A 27,796-nucleotide genomic window follows, 5' to 3' on the forward strand; every position below is an offset into this window, starting at 1 on the left:
CGCCACTGCCGATGATCCCATGAGGTGTTTTCATTTTTTCGAGTTGCTCTGTCATTCTAGGTAGTCTGTCCTTAATCGCTTCAACATCAATTTTGATTGTTTTTATTTCCCCTCCATACGCGTCTACATTTTTTTTGTTCGCTTCAATATTAGTTTCGAGTTGCTCTGTTATTCTCGGTAGTCCGTCTTTAATCGCTTCAACATCAGTTTTGATTATTTCTATTCTCCGCAAATTCGCGTCTATATTATTCTTGTTCGTTGCAACATTAGTTTTGATTGTTTCTATTTCCCGTGTATTCTCGGTCATACTTTTTTTGTTCGCTGCAACATCAAGTTTGATTGTTCCTATTTCATATGTATGCACGTCTATACCTCTTTTGTTCGCTGCAACATCGGTTTTGATTAATCCTATTCCCCGCCAATACGCGTCTACATTTTTTTTGTTCGCTTCAATATCAGTTTTGATTGTTCCTATTTCCTGTGTATGCGCGTCTACACCCTTTTTGTTCGCTTCAATATCAGTTTTGATTGTTCCTATTTCCTGTGTATGCGCGTCCATATTATTTATGATCGTTGTAACATCAGTTCTGATTGTTTCTATTTTCCGTCCATGCGAGTCTACATTATTTATGATCGTTGCAACATTAGCGCCGATTATTTCTATTTCCCGTTCATGCGCGTCTACACTCCTTTTGTTCGTTGCAACATCAGTTTTGATTGTTTCTATTTCCTGTCCATACGCAGTGATATCATTTATAGTTATTGTGATTTCATCCGGTTTGGCATTTTTTTTACCAAGGAATTTATCAAAGTTGTCATCGATCCTGTTAACATTTTTTCGTAACGAGGTAAATTGGCCCGACAGCGTCGTAAACTCCAAAATAGTATTTTTTATTGTTGCAAGATTCGGTTCGGTTACCGTCGGGGTTCCAAAAAAACTAGCGGTAGTGAGTTGTATATCGGTGACAGATTTTTTCACCTCGGCGACAGATTTTTTCACCTCGGTGGCAGATTTTTTCACCTGCGCATCAAGTTCGGTCACCGATCTATCTAACCTTGTAAAACCGTCCTGGACTAATGTTACCCTATCCGTCACCGCTGATATATGCCCACCCGGTTTGAGTCGTCCGTCGGCGGTATACAACGCGATAGCGCCCTCGTCGGTATTACGCTGTCGTATTAAAACGTCATCCAGCGACACATTACTGGATTTCAATTTACCCTGGCGGTCTTGAAATACAACTATTTCGCCCGGGTCAACACTTGTTAGATTCAACATATCAGCGATTTCATCCTCAATTAGTTTTTTTATGTCGGCGGCGGCCGTTTCCGTGGATTCTTTCAGCGCCGAAACCGGTCGCCCCCAGATATCAATCATTATTATTATAAATGTTATTCTCTAAAATCCGTTGTGCTTCTACGACCCCACTAGTGTATTCGTTTACAACCACATGAGGTGGTTTCCGCGATGATGAAATCGCCACAAGTACGTTCAATACCTCACGGCCACATATCGGTGGGTCACTTAACTGCTGTGTTGGCAGCGTGGAATAAAAAACCCGGGCTGAACACGCCCGGACATACCGCATGAACTCTTTCGGCGGGGCTAACCCGTATGAATCAAAATAGACGATCGCACGCGGATCAATCGCGTATGCAACCCAATGAGTTCCCGCTCCAGAGGACCCATCGAGGTTAATTATGCCGGTTTCAATATTCCTTGGTGCCGCCGGTAATTGATCCCTCATAAAAACACCTCTGAAGTTTTTTATCGCTAACGCGTTTGCGGCGTCTATTAAATCAAAATTAGACATTGGAGTCATAGACTCTTGCGTTAATAAACGGTTCCCGGTAGTCTTAGACCCTTTCCCGAATACCATGAATACGGGGTTCCCGGTAGTCTTAGACCCTTTCCGGCCACGGGTCGTTTTTTTTGTAGCCTTTCCCGGTTGCCTTCTTCAATGCCATTCCCGCCGCGGTACCAACGGCTCCTAACGCCGCCGCCTTAGCCACTGCTGGTACGGCCGCGGCAATCAACGCTGGAATCGCAGCTAACAGCGGAAATATCCCACCGGTCTTTTCCATGTTTTTAATTGCTGCGGCGGAAAAATCTATTTGAACACCCTTTTTATTCTTCATCGCATCATTGAAATGTTTTATTTGACGCGCCGTCAACGATATCTTATGATTACCACCCGCCATCTGTGACGGCTTCAGCGTTATTGTGGTCCCGCATTGTTTAGCCGACTTTGATCGTAATTTCTTGACTTGACCATCAGTCAACTCTACACTGACGACACTATACGACATTTTATTGTAAACGCGTTTGTGTTTTCAATTACATGTTTTCCACTGGTGCATCAACGATTCTCATTCGTCCACCAACGCCTTCTAGCAGCATTGATTTATCGCTGAGAATGACAGCAACCGCTCTATAATTGGCACCAGCCGGGGCTATACGAGCTCGGAAGTGTATATCAACGACGGATTGTCTCGTTAAATCAAGATGTTCCAGCGAAAAATAATAAATCGGATACAGGTTTTTAAAATCAAGTTGTGATATTTGCAAACCAGTGTCGACGTTTTGATCACGACCCATATACGACAGTAATCGATGGTACACACGTGCGATATGGTTGTCGCCGTAATTAAGCTGTATATCCTCGGATGGTTCCTGTTGTCCGTTTATTCTCAGCGAAACATCCCTGACTCCTAATTGATCAAATATCATATGGCTGCGTTCTTGACTACCCAATCGTTCCCTATTCTGTAGCGCTATGAATATATGACGCGGGGCTGAAACACCCTGTTTTGACGCCAAGTGCCATGTAAACGTATCGGCGACGTTATCCTCTTTAGCATCAGTTGTTACCGCTAGCCAACTCAACAACGATTTCCCTCCCTGTTCCATAAATGCTAACAATCGTGCTTCCGTGGTAACTGATGGAGTCAGCACCGGCATCCACAATGCCATTTTAGTTAAAATGACTTTACCGGCAGCGACGCCAGCAGCATGCCATATTGCATTGTTATCATCGCCCCTTCGCGTCAGCGCGATTGTATGCTTAGCCCCATAGATAACCTTCCTGACATTTCTGCAGAATCCAAATATGTGATGGAGTGGAATCGCGCATGAAAACTGTCGGCGTGGTCCTTGCAACATCCCTACTCGTGTTGCGAATCCTAGATTGTAATCATTGTTGGTGCTTTTTATAACAGTGAAATTAGCGCCTGGTCTTGCTCTGCGGTCTGGGTTATTTGCTTCAGCCTGTGGGTTAGTTGCGGTATCTCCTTCCACCAGCACGTTGATGTACTGAAGATGGTCAGCGTTATTAGTGGTGTCCTTTGCGAACATTATAGATGGGCCCGCCAATCTTGTATAATCATCCGAGTATCTCGCCAACCCAATTATCGTCGTTGCAACATCAACCTCGCGTTCTATTGATTCAATTTCTCGCCCGTCAATAAGATATCTGGCGCTCTCAAATAACGCCATGATACCGTTGTTGACGAAGCCAACTCGAACACGATGGTCATCTGCGTATGGTGCATTATCGGCGGCATTTGTCACGAGTTCTCCCTCAATTTCGATAAACGCTTCACACGGCAGAAAGTATTTACTGGTATCTTGGACCTGAAGTTCAATTCGCGATCGTAGGTCGGGTTGCGCTGCATAATAAGAATAATATTGATAATCACGGACAGAATCATCCCTGCGCACTGGGGCATCCATATCAAACGCGGGATCAGCGGTACGCGCAAACATTCTATTATTTATCATGTTGATGTTTTCAATTGCGATTTTTTCGTCGTAGACCACTTCCCGCTATCGCGTTCATGAGCGCGTTGGTTGCCGCATCGGCGGATGGCGAAGTCGCCAACGACGGAGTCGTCGCCAACGACTGAGTCGTCGCCAACGACTCTAATTTTTCTTCCACGGCGTTATTTATTACTTTACTGACATTTGCAGGCATCACTGTCGTTGATGGCATTACCGGTGGTTTCTGTTTTCTTTTTGAGAATCTCTTAGATTTCACCAATGACATTAGTTTGTCCCGCGCGGCTGAAAGCGTCTTTCCGGCAACATCTCCAATGGCACTAATACCCTTATCACGAATAACATCAATAGCCTTCATCCCTAATTGTTTGGCTAACGGCGCTACTTTTGGAGCCATTCTTGTAAATAACCCCGCAATGGTGCTACCGAGACCATCTCCATAGTACGCGCGGTAAACAGGCAATCGCGAGTTTACCACGTAGACGAGTACTGGTTTATCATGGGTGTAGTGTATGATCATCCTTATTAAAAACACCAGTTTTCCAATTAATCATCCACGAGCTCGTCTATGAGCGTTCGATATGCATTAATGTCCATGATACCGCCTGCAAATAAACACTTGCAAATATCAGCGGCCTCATTGATTATTTCCGTAGAGTTATTTCCGGCTCGTTTTCCTCCGATTAGTACTTCCAGCCGTGATATATCACTGAGAACACTATTAGGGCAGGTAACGCCGTAGGATTCTTTACCAACAGGGTATCCTTTTCCTTTTTTTGGTGTTATACTCTTAACTTCCTTGTGGAATGTGTCGTAATCGGATTTACTACGATGTGGTAATGCATCTTTATGTTTACTTGCTAAATACACTATTCTTGCCCAGTCCTTTAACGACTTTATATTTTTCTCGTAACCGCTATTGATATGCTTCTTATCTCGTATGCTCTTAGCAAAATTGTTGGCAGCAAAATTAATTAATTCTTTTCTGTTGCTGAAGCCTCTAATTTGATCTATTGTGCTCTTCTTGAGTACAATACGGGGTATATTCCCCTCTTTTTCTTCCGGTATTTCTTCTTCTGGTATTTCTTCTTCTGGTATTTCTTCTTCTGGTTCTTTCGCAGTAGCGCCTAGTTCTTCTTCGTCGGCCATTGTAACATAAGGTTCTTGTGGTTCGGTTATAGCGAGTGGTGGTGGCCTCCGTGTTGTAGCAGCCGCTATTTTTGCAGGGAGTGTTTCTAAAGACCTTTTTGTTTGTTTTGTCTCTGCCGCTATCTTTTCAAGCGCACCAAGAACGGGTACAGTTGCCGCCGTAACATCCTTAGTCGCTTTAGTTACCGGGGCAAATAACTGTTCACTTCCAACAGCAAAATCAGTTTGCATTTGTTGCCGCGTTTGAAGTTTCTCTCTCACTCTATCTCGTAACGGTATAAACTTTATAAGCGCTGCTAGCCGCTCTCTGGCTAGCCGAGTAGTAAGTGATTCACCTACCATTATTGTAAATTAATCCGCAATTTCAAATAAAATTTTCCGCCGGGTCTTTCCATACATCACATATATATAATGTTACATTTGTATGCCGACTTCGTCACGCGACGTGGGCACAGGTAACTTCAAGCTGAGGCTCCCCACAGGGGTTTCGTCTATGATCCTCCTAATGTTTTTAATCTTACTAGAGATCTCGCGGCGTTTTTCATAAAGCTGCCCGAGTTTTTTTCGTATTGTTTCAACGGCAGTGAATAACCCAATGAATACGCTTACGTCATTGCCATACAGGTTCTCATTAATTGTATGTTGTAATCGTTTTATAAAAGAATACTCGCGGGCTAGCGTAAAACGCCCTCGCTTCGATTGTTCGTTTATAGCCTCATAATCGGATAATATTTCCTCGCTGTTGAGCCTATCAGATAATACAATTCCTTGATTTTTTAATTTTGAAATCTCAGTTAATATATTATTGATGTCTTGGGAATCCATATTCTTATAAACATCTTATTTCTAATATCAAAAATTTTATTAAAATTTAAGTTTAAAGTTTAATAAAATTATTGGGGGTCAAAAATGACCCCGTTTTTGTATGGACAGTACAATGCCGTAAATCTCCACTCGAGTGTTGTGGCAGATTGCAGGCATACACATATACTTAATTAAGGACATTCACATCTTGGAACCCCTTGGGTGCCTTCGCATCCATCTGAGCCCAAGGGAACCCCAAAACATACATCTCCGGGAGGGAGGCCTAGGGTGACAAACGTCATCGTAGACCGCCCAGAAGATATGCTTGGGGGGACATCACTACATGTACTTAATTAAGGATGAATATATTTACAATGAAATGATTGATGGATGATGGGACGGCACAAGACAGCACAAACATAAAACGGCGGGGCGGAACTCTACGGCCAATTCAACCAATCAAAAGCAACCCAATTAAATTAACCCGGTTGCATGATTGTGAACAAAAGACAACCACACGCCCGGGTCAAGAGCGTGGGTTAGTTTTGATTAGTTGAATTGGCTTTAGAAAGCCCCAGGCTTATAACGAGTCATCTTATATATAAAGTGACTAATACAGCGGCGTCAGTCACAAGGTGTGTGTTAATTTGAATTCCCTTGAATCGTTGAATCCTTAAATACTTATTAATGGTGTTTCACGGCATTTAAATGAAACCAAATACTCAAATAAAACATTAAAAAAAAGAATACAGCTGTTAGATAACAGCGTGTATTTCATTAGTTTTCATCGTAAAATGATTAATTAATCGCAACATTAATTGGACTTCAAGGGACGTAACTCTTGTCATGCGACGCTATCACAAAACGAGTTATCTCCCTTTGATGTTATATATGAAAATCGAATTCCGTGACCCGTCTTTTTTGAGATCGCTGTTTTAGTTATATTCTCCGCAACATCTCGAACTGATTTACTACAAATATCGAAGTATTTACCAGCCGCATTCATAGAGCGAAATATTTTTTCTTCGTGCGTTATTGTATCAAATGACTTTACGGGTTTTGCCTTTCTCATCCCTCCTGTTTTTCCAAATTTGGAATTTTGACTCGGTGTAACAGCTCTTAGATTACACAGTCTGTTATTTTGAGGACATCCATCAATGTGATCAATAACGAGACCGTCGTTGATCAGTCCGTTAAACGCTTCATACACCATCCTGTGAATAAGACAGATTTTTTTCCCAGCATTAAATCGCAAGTATCCGTGATTATTTACGGTACCAACCGGCTTCTTCAGTCTACAATTTCTAACAACGCCGTCGCGAGATGCCTCGTAATTAACAAACACAGGGTGAGGTCTGAACTCTTGGTCCATTTGTATAATAATACTACTTGTCTAATTCATTATTTGGTTTAATTATAAACCTTTCAATGTAGTCTTGAGGAGTTTTGATGATTTTGTCTTTGACGGAGTCGGCGGTGGGGTCAATGACGGCGTTTTTAATTCGTTTGTCATAATAGCGTTTTAGTTCCCTGTATCGCTTTCCGCCACAATTAATACACAACTGCGATTTTCCTCTTACACCAACGTGGCAAACCAAGCACGGGAGAGGGCCAAGAGAACCATTACGAACGCTTTGTAAATGATACCCGCAGAATTCACCTCTACATGATTTATTGCACGGGGTTATCGACCCAATCATCAACCATTTGCATTTATTCATTATACTATATTCTTTTATTTAAATACTTGTTTTAATTATATGGATGAGTTTGAGAGATTAGCAGCAATTAAGCCCTGGAAAAATATTAAATTCAATCTCGATAGAGTCCTCAAGGACACACCAAAAGCGTTAATAAACGATAGAACCCTGTTGAATAAAATACGCGATTGTATTAATGAATTCAAGCGTGATGGTGCATCTCATAGTTGGTCAACATTTCGAATTGATGGTGTTGTTGATGCAACCATGAACGACAACCGCGCAGCAATGATAATATCACAACTTGACGGTAAAAGGTATTTCTTCAGAGTAAAATTCATTGTCCGGGTGGAATCAGGCGATTGGATCATACGTGATAAATTTGAACCAGTTCTCAGCGACAAGAAAACAGTCACTGTCAGCTGCGACTCCAAGCCGGGGTTGTTAACCGGAATTGACAGACCATACTATGAACGAGCGTATCCTGAAACAGCAGTTGTTTATGGAATATACCCGTTAAATAAGAAACCTGATATCGGAAAACTGAAACCGATGAAACAGTCAACGGGGATAAATTGTGTAGTAGAACGAATAATAGAGCATTTTACAAATGCATGTCGAGAAAACAAATTGACTGATTAACGACGTAGCAAAATCAACCAGTGGGAACTAACCGTAAAAGAGCGTGGAGCGACCATCAGCGACATAGCGAGATTAGAAACATCGCTGAGATTTCCAATAACCGTTACAACGATAACCGGTGAAGTATTATACGAATCGAAGTATAAATCGAAGGGAGCCCCAATCAAAATTATTGATCATAACGAACACGCATGGACGCCCGCGATCACAATATTTCCACGGGATAGAACAGTAAAGTATATACCCGAAGAATTCTCCCGGGATGGTTTTCTCGCGGAGAGGAAACTATTTGATGCTATTGCCTACTTGTGTAAAAACGACCCTGTATCAGTGTGGTTACTTCGCAGCGCTGAAAACAATGCGGATACCTTTGATCAGTTTGTAAGACCAAACGGCGAATTATATCGCACTGAAGCATTTCACAACAGGATGAAAAAAACCGCCATGGAATTTGAAGAGCATGATGAACAACTGCTAACAAATTGTTTTACGATTCCATCGGTTGTAGCTCATGTTGCAGCAAGGAAAAATGCGTGGAGACCAACGCGCAAGGAATTTCTGCCGGATGTACAATCCAGTTGTTTGGAATACTATCACGGTGGACTATGGAACACTGAATACAGCCGCGACGCTATGATCTCGGTTGATATGGTTGCCTGTTATCCAGCGAGTTTTCTCGGGTATGGATCCGCCGCTGAGTACTTTAGACGATTTGGACACCCCAGTCATGAAATGACTCGTGTTGCTGTTAATGGACCACTGCCTGATTTTGATTTAACCGGATTCGCTCGCATAGTATCATTTGAATTCGCGGCAGGACTCCATCGCTGTTGCTATATTTGGATCGGTAGACACATGGCTGAAAAGAAGTGGCTGCCAATAGCGCTGCTACGGTATATGATTGATTGTAGCATGCTAGTTTCGTTGATTGTCAGTGACGCGATTATATCATACCGGGCACAGACTGAAGTCTGGTTACCAGAACCGGAGCGTCTAGATAGCATAATTGACGAGTCCAGAAAAAACATTGATGCCGACGAGGAATATATCATCGAATGGTCCAGGAGGATATTTAACCAACGAAACCGCGAGGCAAAAGATCTCGGTAGAAGAATAATTGGTAAGTTCACACAAGGTGGAAAAAACCACGACTACAAACGATATTGCTCACGGCTGATTATAGATGACGCAGAATATGATTTCGTAATCAAGGACGCAGTGGCAAAAAATAGATACGTGAACTGCAAAACAGCTTTCTTGTCCAATGGAACGAGGTTGGGTACAGTTGTTACCTACAGCGATGGAGACAGCCCGGCGTATCCACATTTGAGGGCGTCTATGCTGGGTTATGCCGCTATCAATTTATTCTCGATGATAAATAAATTTCCCGACACCGCGGTTAGAGTAGCCGTTGATTCGTTTTATGTTGACGTAAAGTACAAGGAAAACGTAGCCGAGTTTACTAGTCCGGACGAGAGTTGGGGTACATGGAGAATTAAAAATGAAATACGACGCGATTATTCCCCGTCAGCAGATGTCACCGTTGAGAACAACTACTTACGCGGTGATAAATTGTCAGAATGGTTTAATGCACCATCGTGTTCTGATCCAATTTGTAGACATAAAACAGTTTATTTAAGCGGCTGTGGCGGGTCAGGAAAGACGACTCGGGCAATTGAATTATTTCGAACGCGGGCAAGTATAATCGTGCTTACACCGACCCATAGACTAGCGCGAGAGATAAAACAACGAAATGTTGACGCCGTTACTTATCACAGCTTTTTTCGATACAGCGGCGGTGAGTGGACTCCTGATCGAATGGGTGAAAAATTTATTCCTGAGGTTATCATCTGGGATGAGATATGTACTGTTTCGTTAGATGTTTTACAAATGTTTCTTGAGTGGTTGCTGCGCGCGAATACAGCGGTGATCATGTGTGGCGACCATGGCCAACCACCACCATTTGTCGGCGAGGGTCCACATGATTGGTTAAGGGGTTTTGTGGACTATTATGAAGAAACCGATACTGATTACCGAGCACTTGATGAACAACTGCGCGAGGTTAAGAAATTAATCAGATTACAGCCGGATAGAATTCAATGTGAAATAATCCGCGAGGTGATTCCGGAAACGCCGTTAAATGAATTCTGGGAAACATGGAAACCAAACGATTTGATTGTAGCGAGTAGAAAGATAGTCAGAGACACACTTCAGCGGAGGTTGTTTACGTTGCATAAGGAAAAGTTTCCAACGCGCCCAGTGCCGTTATGTTATAGACTCGCGGACACACGGCGGCAGAACATTGAAGTTGAGATTCCAGACCGGACAGAAAAACAAATTCTCGTGCTGAATGATATTGTGCTCGTTGATATCAGCGTCGTCGAGGACGCGCTACGTGCTGATAAATCCCCGTGGACGCTAGGATACGCAACAACAATACATTCCTCGCAGGGACTAACCATCACGGACACAATTGTTTGGATGGTTGATAATCGCATCGAATGGTCAAATCTAGTCTATCTTGCAGTGTCCAGAGTACGAAGGATAAATCAGCTTCGAAGAATTGTTATTGACGAAGCCAGTGACAAAGCCAGTGACGAAGTCATCGATGCAAGCGTCATTGATAGAAAACTCTCGGGTTACCGCCAACAGGATAAAAAAAAACAGCGGCGTTTTGATATTGATGCCGAATTAATAATTGCGTTACGACAACAACAGAATAATCACTGCGCAAGTTGTAATTGTGTAATGCGCTGGCGTTATTTGAATAAAGACGCTCGCCAATTTACCGTGGACAGAATCGATAACAGTCTCGGTCATGTTAAAAACAATGTGAGGTTGACCTGTCTTGAGTGCAATAGACGCAACGGCGCTAGTTAAGACCACGCGGAGGTAATTGAGTATCGTCAGGTATCACTTGTAGTTGCTCGCGTGTAAATCCGCGCTGAGGAGCAGTTGAATCCAGTCTGTAGATCGGTGGTCTACCAGTTGATCGTGTTATCGTTGATATGTTATGTGTGGTAACACTCCAAATAGGATCGGTAGCCCTTTTTTTACCGCCTTCAAGCTCTCCTGGTTCATATAGATATCTCACGGTGACATTGCCGAGAATCGGCTTGGAAACGCTATTTATTTTTGATTTTCCGGGTATATACTCGTATTTAATCGCGTCGCTGGGCTTCATGTTGATTGCTCGGGTAATCTCGTTATTTAACGCTGCAATTACGCCTGGCAACCTTTTGACCCATTCACGAGATCGTTTTTCTTGGATGAATTCCTTCGCGTATTGATATCCAAATAACCGTTCAGCGAGAGTCCGATTGAATCGTTCAACAATTGCCTGATCACGATGTAGCGCAGTATGACCTCGTCGTACCGCGACGCTATGATGTTTCAGCGTTGATAAAACAGCGCCGCGAAATTCACTACCGGGATCAACTTGTAATAGATTTGGCCAGCGCAGAGAACCTCTTTGATAAATTCTTTCAAACGCAGCGGCTACTTCAGTTGCTGACTTTGTTTTTAACGGCTCCGCTTGTTTGTATCGACTCGCAACATCAACTACGGTTAGCGCGTATTTGTAACCGTTGTCATGCGGCAAAAATAGTATATCAGCCTGATGAACTTCATTAGGTACGCTGACATCAAAGCGCGAGAAGTTGATTTGTTTAGGCGGTGGTAGATAAATTTGCCATATAGCCTGTTTGGATAACCAATTAGCCGCAGTGGCCTTTGTTACCTTTGCAGCGCTTGCAAGCTTACCAATTGCGGCCTTCCCCTTCCAGTATCCTCTCGGAGAATAATAGATGGATTCCATGTTGTTATTAATTACCAGCGCCCATCATTAATTTACCTTTCATAGCCGATTTTACCAACCATGAGGCCAATTTTTCTTTGACGGATTTATCAGGAATAGCATTTAACGCGTGAATTAATTTTACGTCCGCGATATGACGCTGTTGCAGATCGCTACTTTTGTAAGCAACATCATGAGCATGACACGCCTCATCGATAGCGATTATTGGATACTCACCGGGTTTGGGCTGATTTTGATCATCGAGTCTGATATCTAATCGTGTTCCGGGGCCACAGTAGCTATATCCTGGGAGGTGCTTTTCTCCTGGATACTTTGCCCACGGTGTTCCGGGGAGTTTTGATAACCTGGCTGCAATATCACCTCCTCGCTTTTTTTTAAAACATCCCCGGGTTTAATAGAAATAAATCTAAATTTCTTTGTACCGCATTGTGCACACTTACCAGTAAGGGCCGATCTGTTATTTCTTGTTGTAGCGGTTGTCATATCATTTGTGCCAGTACGTACTCTACACTTCACACAATATAGATCCATAATTTATGTATAGAGATATGAATATAATTGATTTTTCGGCGACTAAAACAAGAGAACCAGTTAAGCATGTTGCAGCGTTACCAAACTCGATCCGGATGATTATCATCGGACCATCTGGATCCGGCAAGACGCAATTGTTACTCAGTTTAATAATGAGATGGATGAAGTGGGATAAGTTGTATTTGGTTGCTCCTAGCGTAGATGATCAACGATGCTACGAGGTGTTGAAAGATTTCAACGAGAATGCATCAGCGATCGCTAAAAAAAATGTTATTGAGTTTATTACAGATATCAATGATGCACCAGGTATTGATGATATTGATGGCGACGTTAACAATCTAGTCGTGTACGATGATGTTATGTTAGACAATCAAAAAAACCCAGCTAGGATATTTTCCAGAGGCAGGCATAAAAACACTGACGTGATATATGTCACTCAACGGTATACTCAGATTCCAAAAGTAATCAGAGATAACTGTAATATTCTTGCTGTATTCAACGGCGTTGATACACACACGCTACGAAATATTTGGCAGACATGGTGCGGCGGTGACATGGACTTCAATGTTTTTCGAAACTTTTTTAGTCATGCTCAGTCGACCCCACATGGATTCGTAACGATAAATTTACATGATCCTCGGACACGATATCGTATCGGACTTGACCAAATATTCGGTTAGTTGTAAATAATTTTCATTGTAAATAACCACTTAGCAGCAGGGGGGGCGATGACATCGACGCGGTCGTCGCTGTGCTTACCGGACGCTGACGACGCTGGGGATCGACGCGCAGAAGGTGTTAATTAAACCAAATGACGTCACCATCGTGTAGGATGGACCGACGTCGTTTTTTTTTTTACCAGCGCTGATTACACCGGATCCGCTGAGTGCAGAAGTAATAATTAAGCAAAATAACGATTGGACAAAATGTCCGATTCGCCCCCCCCCCCCCCCTGCTGCTTCTTATCATGAGTGGGTTCATTCCCATTCATGACGGCCCTACATTCGGGACGTTAAGGATTAATTAGTCCCACGATCTGACGGACAAATTAATCAGTGAACACATAAATGCCTGGGCGATGAGGCACCAGTTCCTTCCCCCAGGAGTAATTTAACATTTAACGGGCGAAATCGACGTGAATTTAACTTACTTACTTAGACCTTTGTTTCAGACGTACATGCCCGTATGGGCGAAAACGTCTATAATTTGAATGATGATGACGACCTTTGTCACTTCCTAGTCTTTGTCGAAGGCGCTAAATACAAAATGGCTCAACCAACCTTAAACTCAGATGTGGCTATAGTAAAAAAAATAATATCAAAGTTGTCTAACTAATTCCATTGCATAAAATAACACTAGCAGAGTGTTATTTTGTGACTAAGTAAAATTACGTGTCTTGAACTTATTTATTTTGTCATTTAAGTAGAAGGTGAATAACCTACATCAGCATATAGCAACTCTATTTATATTCAGTGCGCCTATAATTTATTATTCTAAATTCACAAACATTATATTGATACTTTATTCCTTTTATAGAATTTACACTTTTTGTGTGTGAAATTCGATAAACAAAACGTTGTCGTCTGCTTGTGAGCAAAAAGATGTCAGCGTTCACGACCTTTGTCACTTCCTGGATTTTGTCGAAGGCGCTAAATACAAAATGGCTCAACCAACCTTAAAATCAGATGTGGCTATGGTAAAAAAAAAAAAAAAAATTGTTAAAGTTGTCTAATTCCGTTGCCTAAAATAACACTAGCAGAGTGTTATTTTGTGACTTAGTAAAATTACGTGTTTTTAACTATTTAGTCATTTAAGTAGAAGGTGAATAACCTACATCTGCATATTGCAACTCTATTTATATTCAGTGCGCCTATAATTTATTATTCTAAATTCAAAACAATATATTGATACTTTATTCCTTTTATAGCATTTACACTTTTTGTGTGAAATTCAATAAATAGAACTTTGTCGTCTGCTTGTGAGCAAAACATTGCACCAAGATGGGTAATAAATCATAGAGGCAGTGAACCAGACATGCTTGGTGCACTCTTGCATCAAAACCTGAGACTGTGAACCAGAACCATGTTTTGGGTACATCTGCACCCAAACCTTAGACACATTGAGCACCAAAGACTATAGTGCACCAACAATAGTAAATCTTGAACCCAGATTAGGTTCTTTTATTTCTGTTATTCCATCTCCTCCCCCCCCCATGAATGAATAAAGAATAATCTAGAACATACTGAACACCAGTATCTTGCATGACTCAGTACTAACCATGTTAACCCTGCATATAAGAAATAACAAGATACACATGAGTATTTTAGGCTTTATTGCTAATTAGTTGCTTGACACACTGCATTCTCATGCACTAACATGCTTCAGCTCTGTACATCTGTATTAAAAGTGCTTTCAGTTAGAAAAGCATATGTAATTACTTCCTGCTTCCTGTTAGTCATAACTTATGTTGTTAACACGTTTTATGAAGACTTATGTGTGCTCTGCTAACAGATTCAGCTTACGCTAACGCCTAAGATCATAATGTATTGCATTTCATAATGTTAGTCACGCTATAATTTCACAAACATTTCATGTAAGTCACTTGAGTTGCTTGGCTCATCTTTTCCGTCATTAAATAATGTTACCTTCATTTGACGCCTCTGTTCATTAATTGCACCCTTAGAATAAGATTGTTCCCATAGAATACGAGAGTATATCCTCAAGTGAACCAAAAGCTGATGACAAGACAGACCCTTTCTGAATGCGTCGCCTGTCCATGAGGGGCGACGTGACAGTGTGTGTGTGCGTGTGTGTGTCCTGTATTTGTCTCTCCCTAGAGTAGCGCGTATTCAGGTCAGCACCTTCCTACATTGTTACCAATGGTCAGTACCGTGACGTCACCTCACCTGTTCGATTCATATTGTCCCTATACAACAACCTCACTTTCCCCAATATTGTCCATGTTTAATTCACCATGTCACTATACGTGCCCAGGGGTCTATACAAACCTTGTTGTCATACGTGCCCACGACCTTTTTGACAGAGATTTCCTTAATCGCTATACAGCCCGCTATTACTACTCTCGGATAACCATAACCTAAACATCAATACCCTTACTGGTTTGGCGAATTATAACTGTCGGTCTACAAAACACCATAACAAAGCAAATTGTTCTATAGTACATATTTATTATGACCATCATATACTAAATTTGGCTTGTCTGCTGTCCGTTAACAATATTCGCGCTGCGATCTGTTTCTATCTCAGTTTGGATTAAAATAAGTATGGCGTGCAAACATAAGTAAAGACCGGCAAAAGTATGTAGTTCTTCCTAAAGAGAATGAAATGGGCAATTAAAATTTACCACAACAATACCAAATTTGTTATCAATAGCTGGAGACACTACAAGTAAAGAAGTGTTATCATCCAACGTAATCACTGGTCGAGTGGAAATATGCAGACCTGTTACGCAAAAGACCTTGAACGAATCCCACTCAGCGCGTTTTTTTTTTTTTTATGTGCTTTTATACCTTGAATTATGAAAGAAGTTCGTTACTCACGTTTACAGGGCTAATGTACATTTTAAGTATGTTTTGTTACCTTTGATTCAGAAAGAATTATCTTCCTTAATTTTAATGTGCGAATGTACACAAAACAACGCAGAACATCTACGGTAAACATATCCAATACATTTTAATACACTTTAGTTAGTCAATTCGTCTGGGCTTAAAATGAAAGAAAAGGTGTGTGTTCTGAGTGAATAATAGAACAAGTTCGCCGATTGAATGACAATAATTGAATGTTTCACCCAAGAGATTGACTTAATAATTATTTGAAAAATGATATTTCTAGCGCATTTGAAGGAGAATAGCACTGTACAAGCATTAATTACAGTGTCTTGCAAATATTGGTACTGTTGCAAAAATGAGAATATTTCGTAGATCATGTACGTGGCAGTCATACAAAATTCTTTGTGTAAATTACACGCCCTGCTGCTGTGTAAATAGTCTTTCCAATCGCGGCCGTGCGAATAGTCTTTTTCAACAGAGGTGCACGGCATCCGTGCTAATAGCATCGGCCTCACATGTATGAGACTTAATTAAATCACATAAAATAATCTGTTTCTTTTAAAATAAGTTTGTAACATCGTGTCCTTGGATAGATAGATAGAAAGATACATATTGGTGGGTGGATATTTGTTTCTTTTTTGTTGTTGCCAAAGCTATGCTGCACAAACCACCGAGTAATGACAGTGCATAACACGAGCATGAGCTACTACTTATCATCCGACAAGCAATAAAACGGGCACCTGCCACTTATCGTCTGACAGAGTTAACTCCCTCGGAAAATATGGCGTCTGCATCACTATGGTCGTCACCTCTGTTGAGAAACTTTTGCCAACGAAACTCTGTATTGTCTAGCTTTTTGATAAATAAGGTATAAATTAAAATTGCAGCCGTTTTTACTTTGTTTCACACATAATACAAGTACATGCCAAGATTTCTATCTACATGAGAATTACTTCGCAGGGTGATCCATTACACTGATTTCTCGGTCTCTTGGTTGCTGCCTAGCCCTAAGTTGTGTTTTTTTGTGTCTCTTTATGGTGGTACTGGTGTTCGTCCTGGAGTAAATGTTTTTTTTTTTCCCCTGGATGTTCAGTTATGTTTGATTTTCTAAAACCTTAGTTGGAAAGTTTGCACCAGGTTATTTTTAATAGGCTACTCTTATGTGACCTTGACAAGATGGTTGAGTATATTTCCATAGGATAAAATGGATCACACCCTCGTTGGAAGGAAGTTGCTTTGCCAAAGCTAACAAGAAAAAACGAACCGGAAGAAAAGTCTTGGATGGTTTTTCAGTGAAGAATATTAACTAAAAACACAAACTTTTTAAACTTCTTTGAATTACATTCAGTTTTATATCATATTGCTTTGATAATTTACAGACAAGTTAGAAGCAATAAGAACCAATTTTAGCAAGTTGGTCATTTATAAATCTCTCTCGCTAAAGACAGGTTTATAAATGATAAAATTACTTGTACACATAATTATCTAAACATCCGGACCTGGAAAAAATCTGATTAAAGAGCTTCAGAATATTATTTGTAATTTCATTTTGTGGTGAAAGCAGTGGATTCTTGTAAATTATTAATGGTGGGTTAAAAATGCCCCCTATCAAATCTTTCTATTATTAAGCATTCGAAACCTCATTGATTAGAAAACTGATCGACCATCGCAATTTTTCTTCCTGTAAACCTTTTACTGTCAATACATGGGGGGGGGGAAGGTAAAATACTCTTTCTAAAGAAACAAGGCTACAAAGATATATCCCATGAATTTACATTGTTTTGGCCAAATATTCTATTATATGTTCTGAACTGAATGGTTACTACACAGCATCCCTGGAAAATATTGTATCCATGCCATTATGGTACAGCAAGTGCATGTGTGTGTGTGTGGTGTGTGATTTGGATTTTTAACGTAGCTTTAACAATGTTTCAGTCATATCACTACAATGTCTGCAGTGTGGCAGTTTATATTGATGTCTAACACTAGGGCATCATGCCGCATCATCTCCCACCCAGTCACATTATCCTGACACCAGGCCGACCAATGCTAACACTAACCTCTTAATTCTGAGTGCCAAGTGAGGCAGCTGTTAGTACCATTTTGTACGTTTTTGGTATGACTTGGCCGGGGATCGAACCCACGACGACCTGCATCCAAGGTGGATTCTCTAACCACTAGGCCACCAGAGCAGTTACAACAAGTGCATTGAAATATATGGTTCAGCTTGTCTTTTATAAACAATGATATACAAAGTTTAATTTCTTTTATTCTTACTATGCAGAATTCAAACAAAATTAATAATGTTTGGGAATGGTGAATTTTTTAAACCTCGGGATTGGAAGAAATTTATAAAAAATTAAATGAAGCCTTGCTTAACAAATATGACATAGTAAGAAAACATGAAAATGTATAACAACCTTTCTATAACATATCATTTGAGAGATAAAGAAAATTATCTTTTAGTATTACAGATGATACAGGGCTCCTACACAGAGTTGATTGTTTAAAATGAATTTTTCTCTGCACATTCTGAAATAAACACTCAGGTAAGAAATGTTGATACATTAAAGTTTTGTGAAAGCAATATTAATGTCAAATCACTACAGAGCAATAAATGTGGTATGTAAGTAGACTTAGCTGCTAATAATATCCTACATGAATTCCTACAGAATGTGATATAAATGTATGTTTGCTATTAATTAACAAGTATGTATTCTTTTGTCGAGTAAGAGATTGTATTCCTACTTTTTGTTGTTGCATAGAAAATGTGAGTTATAAAAAGATACTGAACTTTATTCTATATATAATGATTCACTGGCAAGGGCAGAAAAAAATAAACAGATGGAAATAAATAAATGCAGTAATGGGTTAGCAAACACAATGTTTGAAGGGGCCCCGAGTGGCCGAGTGGTCTAAAGCGCTCTTCATTACGGATCACTGCCATCTCACCTCTGTCTGCGGCGGTTCGAGTCTAAGATTCAGCCAATGTGGGCATGTGAGAAAGCTTGCCAGTAGCTTCTCGTGGGTCGGTGGTTCTTTCCGGAGTTTTCCGGGTTCTTCCTCCACCATTAATACTGGCCGCCATGTATAGCCTATCGTGTGCTGAAAAATGGCGTTAAACCCCACAACAACAACAACAACAATGTTTGAATGTACATTTTAATCTTACAGTTGTTGGTTTCTACAGTATTTAAGGAATATTTAGAAATGTAAAAGGGTTCTTTGTTACTGAATAGTGCTTCCCATCAATGTACTCCCGCTCTACCTATATGTACTTTTACTCGTATCCAATTATTAAATGCCATTTTGTATTCACATTTTGGTATGGTGTTCCCATGTACCTATATGCACTTTCACACTTATACAGTTATTAAATGCCATTTTGTATTCACATTTTGGTATGGTGTTCCCATGTACCTATATGCACTTTCACACTTATACAATTATTAAATGCCATTTTTTTATTCACATTTTTGGTATGGTGTTCCCATGTACCTATATGCACTTTCACACTTATGCAATTATTAAATGCCATTTTGTATTCACATTTTGGTATGGTGTTCCCATGTACCTATATGCACTTTCACACTTATACAATTATTAAATGCCATTTTTTTATTCACATTTTGGTATGGTGTTCCCATGTACCTATATGCACTTTCACACTTATCCAATTATTAAATGCCATTTTGTATTCACATTTTGGTATGGTGTTCCCATGTACCTATATGCACTTTCACACTTATACAATTATTAAATGCCATTTTTTTATTCACATTTTGGTATGGTGTTCCCATGTACCTATATGCACTTTCACACTTATCCAATTATTAAATGCCATTTTGTATTCACATTTTGGTATGGTGTTCCCATGTACCTATATGCACTTTCACACTTATACAATTATTAAATGCCATTTTTTACTCAGTTTTTGGTATGGTGTTCTAAATTGGTAAACTGCACTCCCAACTGAATGGCAATTTTTAAATCATTTTCCCCTCAGCAACTCTTTGATTACAGGTTTCAGTCAAATGTAACTTTGAGCTAAATCAGGCTGTATTGAGGGATTCAGTCAAATACAACTTGTAGGGCTGTATGTATTGTGTGGCAGGGTTTGGAAGGCAGTTTGTGAAGCTGACAGGTTTATGTCCTGGTGTATTGTTATGGAGTAAATCGAGACCTCAGGTTCTTGTGAAGTAGACCTCAGGTACTTGTAGTGTAGACCTCGGGTACTTGTAGTGTAGACCTCAGGTACTTGTAGTGTAGACCTCAGGTACTTGTAGTGTAGACCTCAGGTACTTGTAGTGTAGACCTCAGGTACTTGTAGTATAGACCTCGGGTACTTGTAGTGTAGACCTCGGGTACTTCTAGTGTAGACCTCAGGTACTTGTAGTGTAGACCTCAGGTACTTGTAGTGTAGACCTCAGGTACTTGTAGAGTAGAACTCTGGTACTTGTAGAGTAGAACTCTGGTACTTGTAGTGTAGACCTCAGGTACTTGTAGTGTAGACCTCAGGTACTTGTAGAGTAGAACTCTGGTACTTGTAGTGTAGACCTCAGGTACCTGTAGTGTAGACCTCTGGTACTTGTGCATTGACAGACTCGTGCATTGACAGTAGGCTTAGTATTGTTCTGCACCTTTGACAGCAATTTGGAGGCATAAAGATCTAATGTAACACTTGCAAAGTCAGGCATGGGTACCAGGATTATCAGCCTTTTGAATTGAAAAATAATGCTTTTGAAACTCTGTTGAATATGTTGACTGCTCCAGTGGCCTAACTGGTTAGAGCATCCACCTTGGATGTGGGAGGGTGCGAGTTTGAACCCCGGACAAGATATACCACAGACTCATAAAAATAGTACTAACAGCTGCCTTGCTTGGTGCTCAGTAGTAAGAGGTTAGCGTTAGGGCTGGTCAGTCTGGTGTTAGGACAATGTGACTGGGTGTAGCATGATGCCCCATTACTAGACATCACTATAAACTGCCATACTGCAGACATCATAGCGATATGACTAAAAGTGTTAAAGCTACATTAAAAATCTAAATCACACTCTTGACTATGTCAAGCAGTTTTTTGTCAGTGCTCATTTTCTCCTTTCTTGACCGTATTATTTTCTCTTGAATCATGGTCAGAAAAGTAAAGCCATGTTTCATCACCTGTGACAATCTCATTAAAATATCTCTGGTCAGTGTTTAGTGATTTGGACTTGAGTCTGTTTTCGATAAGCTGTCCATGGATATGGGACCTATCTTGCACAAAGCTTTCTGAGCTTCAGATGGTTTTTCAGTATATTAAAAACAGCAGACAAATTAATGCCCATAATATACTTTTCACTGTGTGTCCGGTATCTTCATCAATGGTCTTCAGAGTATCCAATTCCCTCTGACCAATGGTCATTTAGAAAATGGGTCATCTTCCATGGATTGGTCACAATCTTTGAAATAACAACCTCATAATTGTATGATATGGCCGGGAATTACATTCTTTATCCTTTTTGGCCCTGATATTGGTCACAGAGAACCCTAACAGTGACCTGATTTTACAGTATGCTCTTTGCTCAGTAGCAGAATTGTTTGTCCTTTTTATATTTGTAGGTCACTGTCATTGTCCTATTTTATTTCATATCCATATATATGCAGGTATCAGACCATTGTATATGCAACTACAGATTATTGTGCAGTACTAAAGTTGGATTATCATTTGGCATTGCATTTATTGACGGATTCAAGGAAACAAAAAAGTTATATAAAAATATTCGGAACTTTTCAATACCCCTCACAAATGTCAAGTTGCTTTATTCCCTAAAATCAACTGTATTACATATATACATGCTGTTTTGTCTTCTGTATATTTACAATATTTATCATTTTAAAAAGTTTTTTAAGTAAACCAGTTTTATTTCTTATAAGAATGATATCACTTGTTGAAATAGTTCAAGCAGCACACAAAAATAGGTGCAGTAGACATTCTGTCATCATAATCTTTTTTCTTTGACAAGATAATTATATGGAATACAATAGGACAGTCATGGAATGTAGAGTGTAGTATTTCAGTGTGAACAATGTATGGTATTGTAGCATTTCATGAGTATCACATGATATAGCAGGTGTTCATAATGTTGTATTCTTCAAACTAAAAGAAAATCCATGTCTCGGACTAGCTATCTATCTATCCATCCACCCATCCCATCCATCCATCCATCCATCCATCTAATTTGTCTATCTAGTTTATCATCACAGTATCAGATATAAAAATATTGCGTTTTCCTTCAACTGGTTCGTAGCTATACCTGGAAAAAAAGACTTTGGGTTGAATAACAATTATCAAGAAAATTAAATCTGAACTTTATGATTAGTGGAAGTCTCATAATAGTATGACCCTGTTCACAATACATATGTTGGCATCATAATAAGGGTTACACTTCCTTTTTTGGTGTACTTGCCATGTTTTTGTTGTAATTACAGGTGAATGGTTACAAGTTTAGTACTAGCTCCAGAAAAGATGCACAATTCTACAAGACAGCTTTAGAGGCAGTTCAAGATATTCCTAATGGTGCAAAAATATTGGTTGGAGGTATAAGTATTTTGTATATTTCCTTCTGATCAATCTTAGCCTGTTAATACTTTATTGTCTAGTTCTCTTAGTTTATTATCATCACATCTTACCTCCGTGCGAAGATTTATTTCAGATGTTATGCTGGATCTGGACTTTATGCAGGCATAGACTTCAATGCTTAAATAAATGGATGAATTCCAAAATGAATAGCATCTCCCATGAGGCTAAAATCCAGCAAAATTCATTGCAAATATGGACCAAAAGGCCAAAATCCAGCAAAATTCATTGTAAATATAGGCCATGAGGCTAAAATCCAGCAAAATTCATTGTAAATTGGGGCCCAAAGGCTAAAATCCAGCAAAATATATAAATATATGTAAATAAAGGCCATGAGGCTAAAATCCAGCAAAATTCATTGCAAATATGGACCAAAAGGCTAAAATCCAGCAGAATTCATTGTAAATGTAGGCCATGAGGCTAAAATCCAGCAAAATTCATTTTAAATTTAGGCCATGAGGCTAAAATCCAGCAAAATTCATTGTAAATATAGACGAATAGGCCAAAATCCAGCAAAATTCATTGTAAATATAGGCCATGAGGCTAAAATCCAGCAAAATTCATTGTAAATTTAGGCCAAAAGGCTAAAATCCAGCAAAATTCATTGTAAATATAGACAATGAGGCTAAAATCCAGCAAAATTCATTGCAAATATGGACCAAAAGGCCAAAATTCAGCAAAATTCATTGTAAATATAGGCCAGGAGGCTAAAATCCAGCAAAATTCTTTGTAAATAGGGGCCCAAAGGCTAAAATCCAGCAAATTTCATTGTAAATAGAGGCCATGAGGCTAAAATCCAGCAAAATTCATTGTAAATTTAGGCCAAAAAGCTAAAATCCAGCAAAATTCATTTTAAATATGGGCACAAAAGCTAAAATCCAGCAAAATTCATTGTAAATTTAGGCCATGAGGCTAAAATCCAGCAAAATTCATTGTAAATTTAGGCCAAAAGGCTAAAATTCAGCAAAATTCATTGTAAATATGGGCCCAAAGGCTAAAATCCAGCAAAATTCATTGTAAATTTAGGCCATGAGGCTAAAATCCAGCAAAATTCATTGTAAATATAGGCCATGAGGCTAAAATCCAGCAAAATTCATTGTAAATATAGGCCATGAGACTAAAATCCAGCAAAATTCATTGTAACTATAGGCCAAAAGGCTAAATCCAGCAAAATTCATTTTAAATATGGGCCCAAAGGCTAAAATCCAGCAAAATTCATTGTAAATATAAGTCATGAGGCTAAAATCCAGCAAAATTCATTGTAAATATAGGCCATGATGCTAAAATCCAGCAAAATTCATTGTAAATATAGGCCATGAGGCTAAAATCCAGCAAAATTCATTGTAAATATAGGCCAAAAGGCTAATATCCAGCAAAATTCATTGTAAATATAGGCCATGAGGCAAAAATCCAGCAAAATTCATTTTAAATATGAGCCAAGAGGATAAAATCCAGCAAAATCCATTGTAAATATAGGCCATGAGGCTAAAATCCAGCAAAATCCATTGTAAATATAGGCCATGAGGCTAAAATCCAGCAAAATTTATTGTAAATATAGGCCATGAGGCTAAAATCCAGCAAAATTCATTGTAACTATAGGCCAAAAGGCTAAAATCCAGCAAATTTCATTGTAAATACAAACCATGAGGCTAAAATCCAGCAAAATTTGTTTTAAATGTTGGCTAAAATGCAAAAATTCAGCAAAATTCATTGAAAATATAGGTCAAAAAGCTAAAATCCAGCAAAATTTTGTTGTAGATATAAAAGTTTTATTTCATATCTGTTCTCTTTTATATATTGAATGTATACCAAATGATTCTATTTATTATCCAAGATTGAAATGTATGATCTTCATTTTCTAAATCATTGAATGTATACCAAATAATAATACTGTTTATTATTGAAATGTATAATCTTCATTATCTAAATCAATGTATGAATACCAAATAATGATACTATTTATTACTTAAATGTATAATCTTCATTATCTAAATCAATGTATGAATACCAAATAATGATATTATTTATTAATGAAATGTATAATCTTCCTTATCTAAATCAGTGAAGGAATACTAAATAATAATACTATTTATTATTGAAATATATAATCTTCTTTATCTAAATCAATGAATGAATACCAAAGTGTTAGTTTTGTTGACATGTCCCTGATGTCTGTTGTATGAATACTGAAGTGTTAGGTTTGTTGACATGTCCCTGACATCTGATGCATGAATACCAGAGTGGTTTGTTGACATGTTTGTGGTGTCTGTTGTATGAATACCAAAGTGTTAGTGTTATTGACATGTCCCTGATGTCTGTTGTATGAATACCAAAGTGTTAGTTTTGTTGACATGTCCCTGATGTCTGTTGTATGAATATCAAAGTGTTAGTTTCGTTGACATGTTCCTGATGTCTTTTATATGAATACCAAAGGGTTTTGTTGTCATGTCCCTGACATCTGTTGTGTGATTACCAAAGTGTTAGTTTTGTTGACATGTCCCTGATGTCTGTTTTATGAATACCAAAGTGTTAGTTTTGTTGACATGTCCCTGATGTCTGTTTTATGAATACCAAAGTGTTAGTTTTGTTGACATGTCCCTGACGTCTGATGTATGAATACCGAAGTGTTAGTTTTGTTGACATGTCCCTGATGTCTGTTGTATGAATACCAAAGTGTTAGTTTTGTTGACATGTCCCTGATGTCTGTTGTATGAATACCATAATGTTAGTTTTGTTGACATGTCCCTGATGTCTGTTGGATGAATACCAAAGAGTTGTTGACTTGTCCCTGATGTTTGTTGTATGCATGCATGTCTTGTTACGACTCTTTGGTCGCAAACTAAGTACCAGAAAGACGCAAAACCAACAATTTTTTGTAAAACTTAAAAAATAATTTAATTATCAAAATTATAAATGAAAATGTGAAAGGAACTTAACATTATTATGAAGTGAATCCAAAATAATCCTGATGGAGTTCTATGAAAGTCCAAAAGAATGAAAAGTTCTGTATATATTTCAAAAACCGGAAATGTACTGGTCTGCCAATATTTTTGGCATTGTGAAGATGGCATTGTCCAGAACTCCTTTGAATAATTCACAATGGTTCCTCCAACAATACTCCAAATAATGAGCACTTTCTATTTCCCCTGAAAAGTTTTTAAAAAAATGTTTTTCCTCTCGAATAATATCTAAGTACAACATAAAACACAAATGCAAACTTACAATGGGAAAATAAGAAATGAGAACTACTCCAAAAATAGGATTGAATCTGGTCGCTCATTTCTCTCTTTATATACTGCTTCTATTATGACTATACTTCACAACACACTCCACATGACAGGTCTTACTATTCAGTTTAATTTGAAATTGCCGATTCATGTGGCTTAGCCCAACCAATGGGAAATTACTTCTAGAAATATCCAAACCACACCAGCCAATGAGAAATTAACCCAAAGTTGTCATCCAGTCTTATTATTTAGATTATTATTAGTAATTGTCAACACATATGTAAGCATATATTTATAGATCCAATATAGTTTTCTGCTGTTATTATTCCTAATACAGACCCTAGTCATGTAGGCAAAATTTTGCTAAAGATAATGTGTAAATTTTACATTCATGAATAAAATGACAAAAATGAGATAAAATTATGTGCTAGGAGTTACAAAAAATATGGAAATACATATGTCTGTAATTATAAAGTTTCTCACATGCACACATAATTGAGATAATCTTAAACATTAACTGATTAGGACTTTCTGTACTCAGTTACAATCCCTCAGTACCTAACCCAGTTACATGGACTGTTTTTTATTTTCAGTTTTTCTTACTAACCTATGTAAAAGACCTCTTTAAAAATATTAAGCCATCCAACTTGATTTCTTAACTTGCATGCTTGCATCTGCACACACACACACACATACACACAAAGAAACGTGAAGAGATGATTCTCTTAGAATAATTGAAACTTTGAAATTTGCTTTCAATGCATTTCAGGCTTTGGTTTATGCGGCATCCCTGAGAACCTAATAGATGGACTCCTGCAGACAGGAGTGACTGGACTCATCGCAGTCAGTAACAATGCTGGGGTTGATGACTTTGGTCTTGGACTGCTGCTTAAAAAGAGACAGGTGAATTTGAACATGATAGTTGTACTCTTCTATGATGAGGCCATCTTTAGTGATCAGTCATCTCTGACTTAATACAATTTTACTTTTTTTCATTTAAGTAAAGCTGTTTCCTCAGATGAGCCTAACACCACTTTAAAAGAATGTGCAAGGCTGACTCCTTGGGCTTGTCATACGAAAAATAATGCATTAGTGTTAAACTTCCCATTTAGACTGGTTATTTTTGTATTGATCCCAGGGGACAGAAGTTCTTGGAATTCATTACAACCTGTTCTCAGTTAAAAGATGAAGGTCATTGCATTCAACATAGTACATAAACACAGCTATCAGAAAAGAAAGTATTGCCAAGGATCTTTTACATGGCATTCTTGTTCACCCGTCATTTTATATAGAAGTTAATTAAAAAGATAGATAATTAAGTTTAATTGGATGAATGTGAAACAAATGTTCATTTTCAGATTACAATACACAGCAACACAACTTAACCATCTTCAAACATTTGAATAACTAGGCTGTAGATAATTGCATTGGATTAATGAATTGATAATGCATTTATTTCTAGCACTGTATAGCCCATAGAAGAGACTCGAGTTATTTAAAGCAAGGAAAGTGATCATTTTTTATATAGTGTGATATAGACATAATAGTTGGTTGATGGAAGCTGGATAAAGCTGAGTAGACAGGTACACAAGCCTTGCTGGATACTTTTGTTTTCAGGGCTACATATGCTGTATCTCTGTCTTTCTAAACCTCTCTATATTGCCCATGTTTCAACCTGGCTTTCTGAACCTCCTTCTATTGGCCATATTTCATCCTGCTTTCTAAACCTCTCTCTATTGCCTACATTTCATCTTGGCAAACCTCTTTCTATTGCCCATGTTTCAACCTGGCTTTCTAACCCTCCCTCTATTGCCCACATTTCATCTTGGTTTTCTAAACATCCCTCTATTGCCCACATTTCAACCTGACTTTCTGAACCTCCTTCTATTACCCATATTTCATCATGGCTTTCTAAACCTCCTTCTATTGCCCACATTTCAACCTGGTATTCTAAACCTCCCTG

The 27,796-nt window shown here is 38.8% G+C and overlaps 1 protein-coding gene across 1 annotated transcript in view; it reads left to right on the forward strand.

Moving 5' to 3' along the window:
• The first annotated feature begins 16,712 nt into the window (after positions 1-16,712).
• Positions 16,713-27,796, forward strand: part of LOC149806612 (succinyl-CoA:3-ketoacid coenzyme A transferase 1, mitochondrial-like) — a 101,953-nt gene continuing 90,869 nt past the window's right edge. The window contains exons 1-3 of the mRNA XM_089955616.1: positions 16,713-16,858; positions 22,459-22,567; positions 26,603-26,736. Coding sequence (XP_089811742.1) covers positions 16,772-16,858; positions 22,459-22,567; positions 26,603-26,736 — 330 coding nt within the window. The 5' untranslated portion in view covers positions 16,713-16,771. The remainder of the gene's footprint in view (positions 16,859-22,458; positions 22,568-26,602; positions 26,737-27,796) is intronic.

Source organism: Sinohyriopsis cumingii, chromosome 1, assembly GCF_028554795.1.
Source record: "Sinohyriopsis cumingii isolate HCF-2022 chromosome 1, ASM2855479v2, whole genome shotgun sequence".
NCBI lineage: Eukaryota > Metazoa > Mollusca > Bivalvia > Unionida > Unionidae > Sinohyriopsis > Sinohyriopsis cumingii.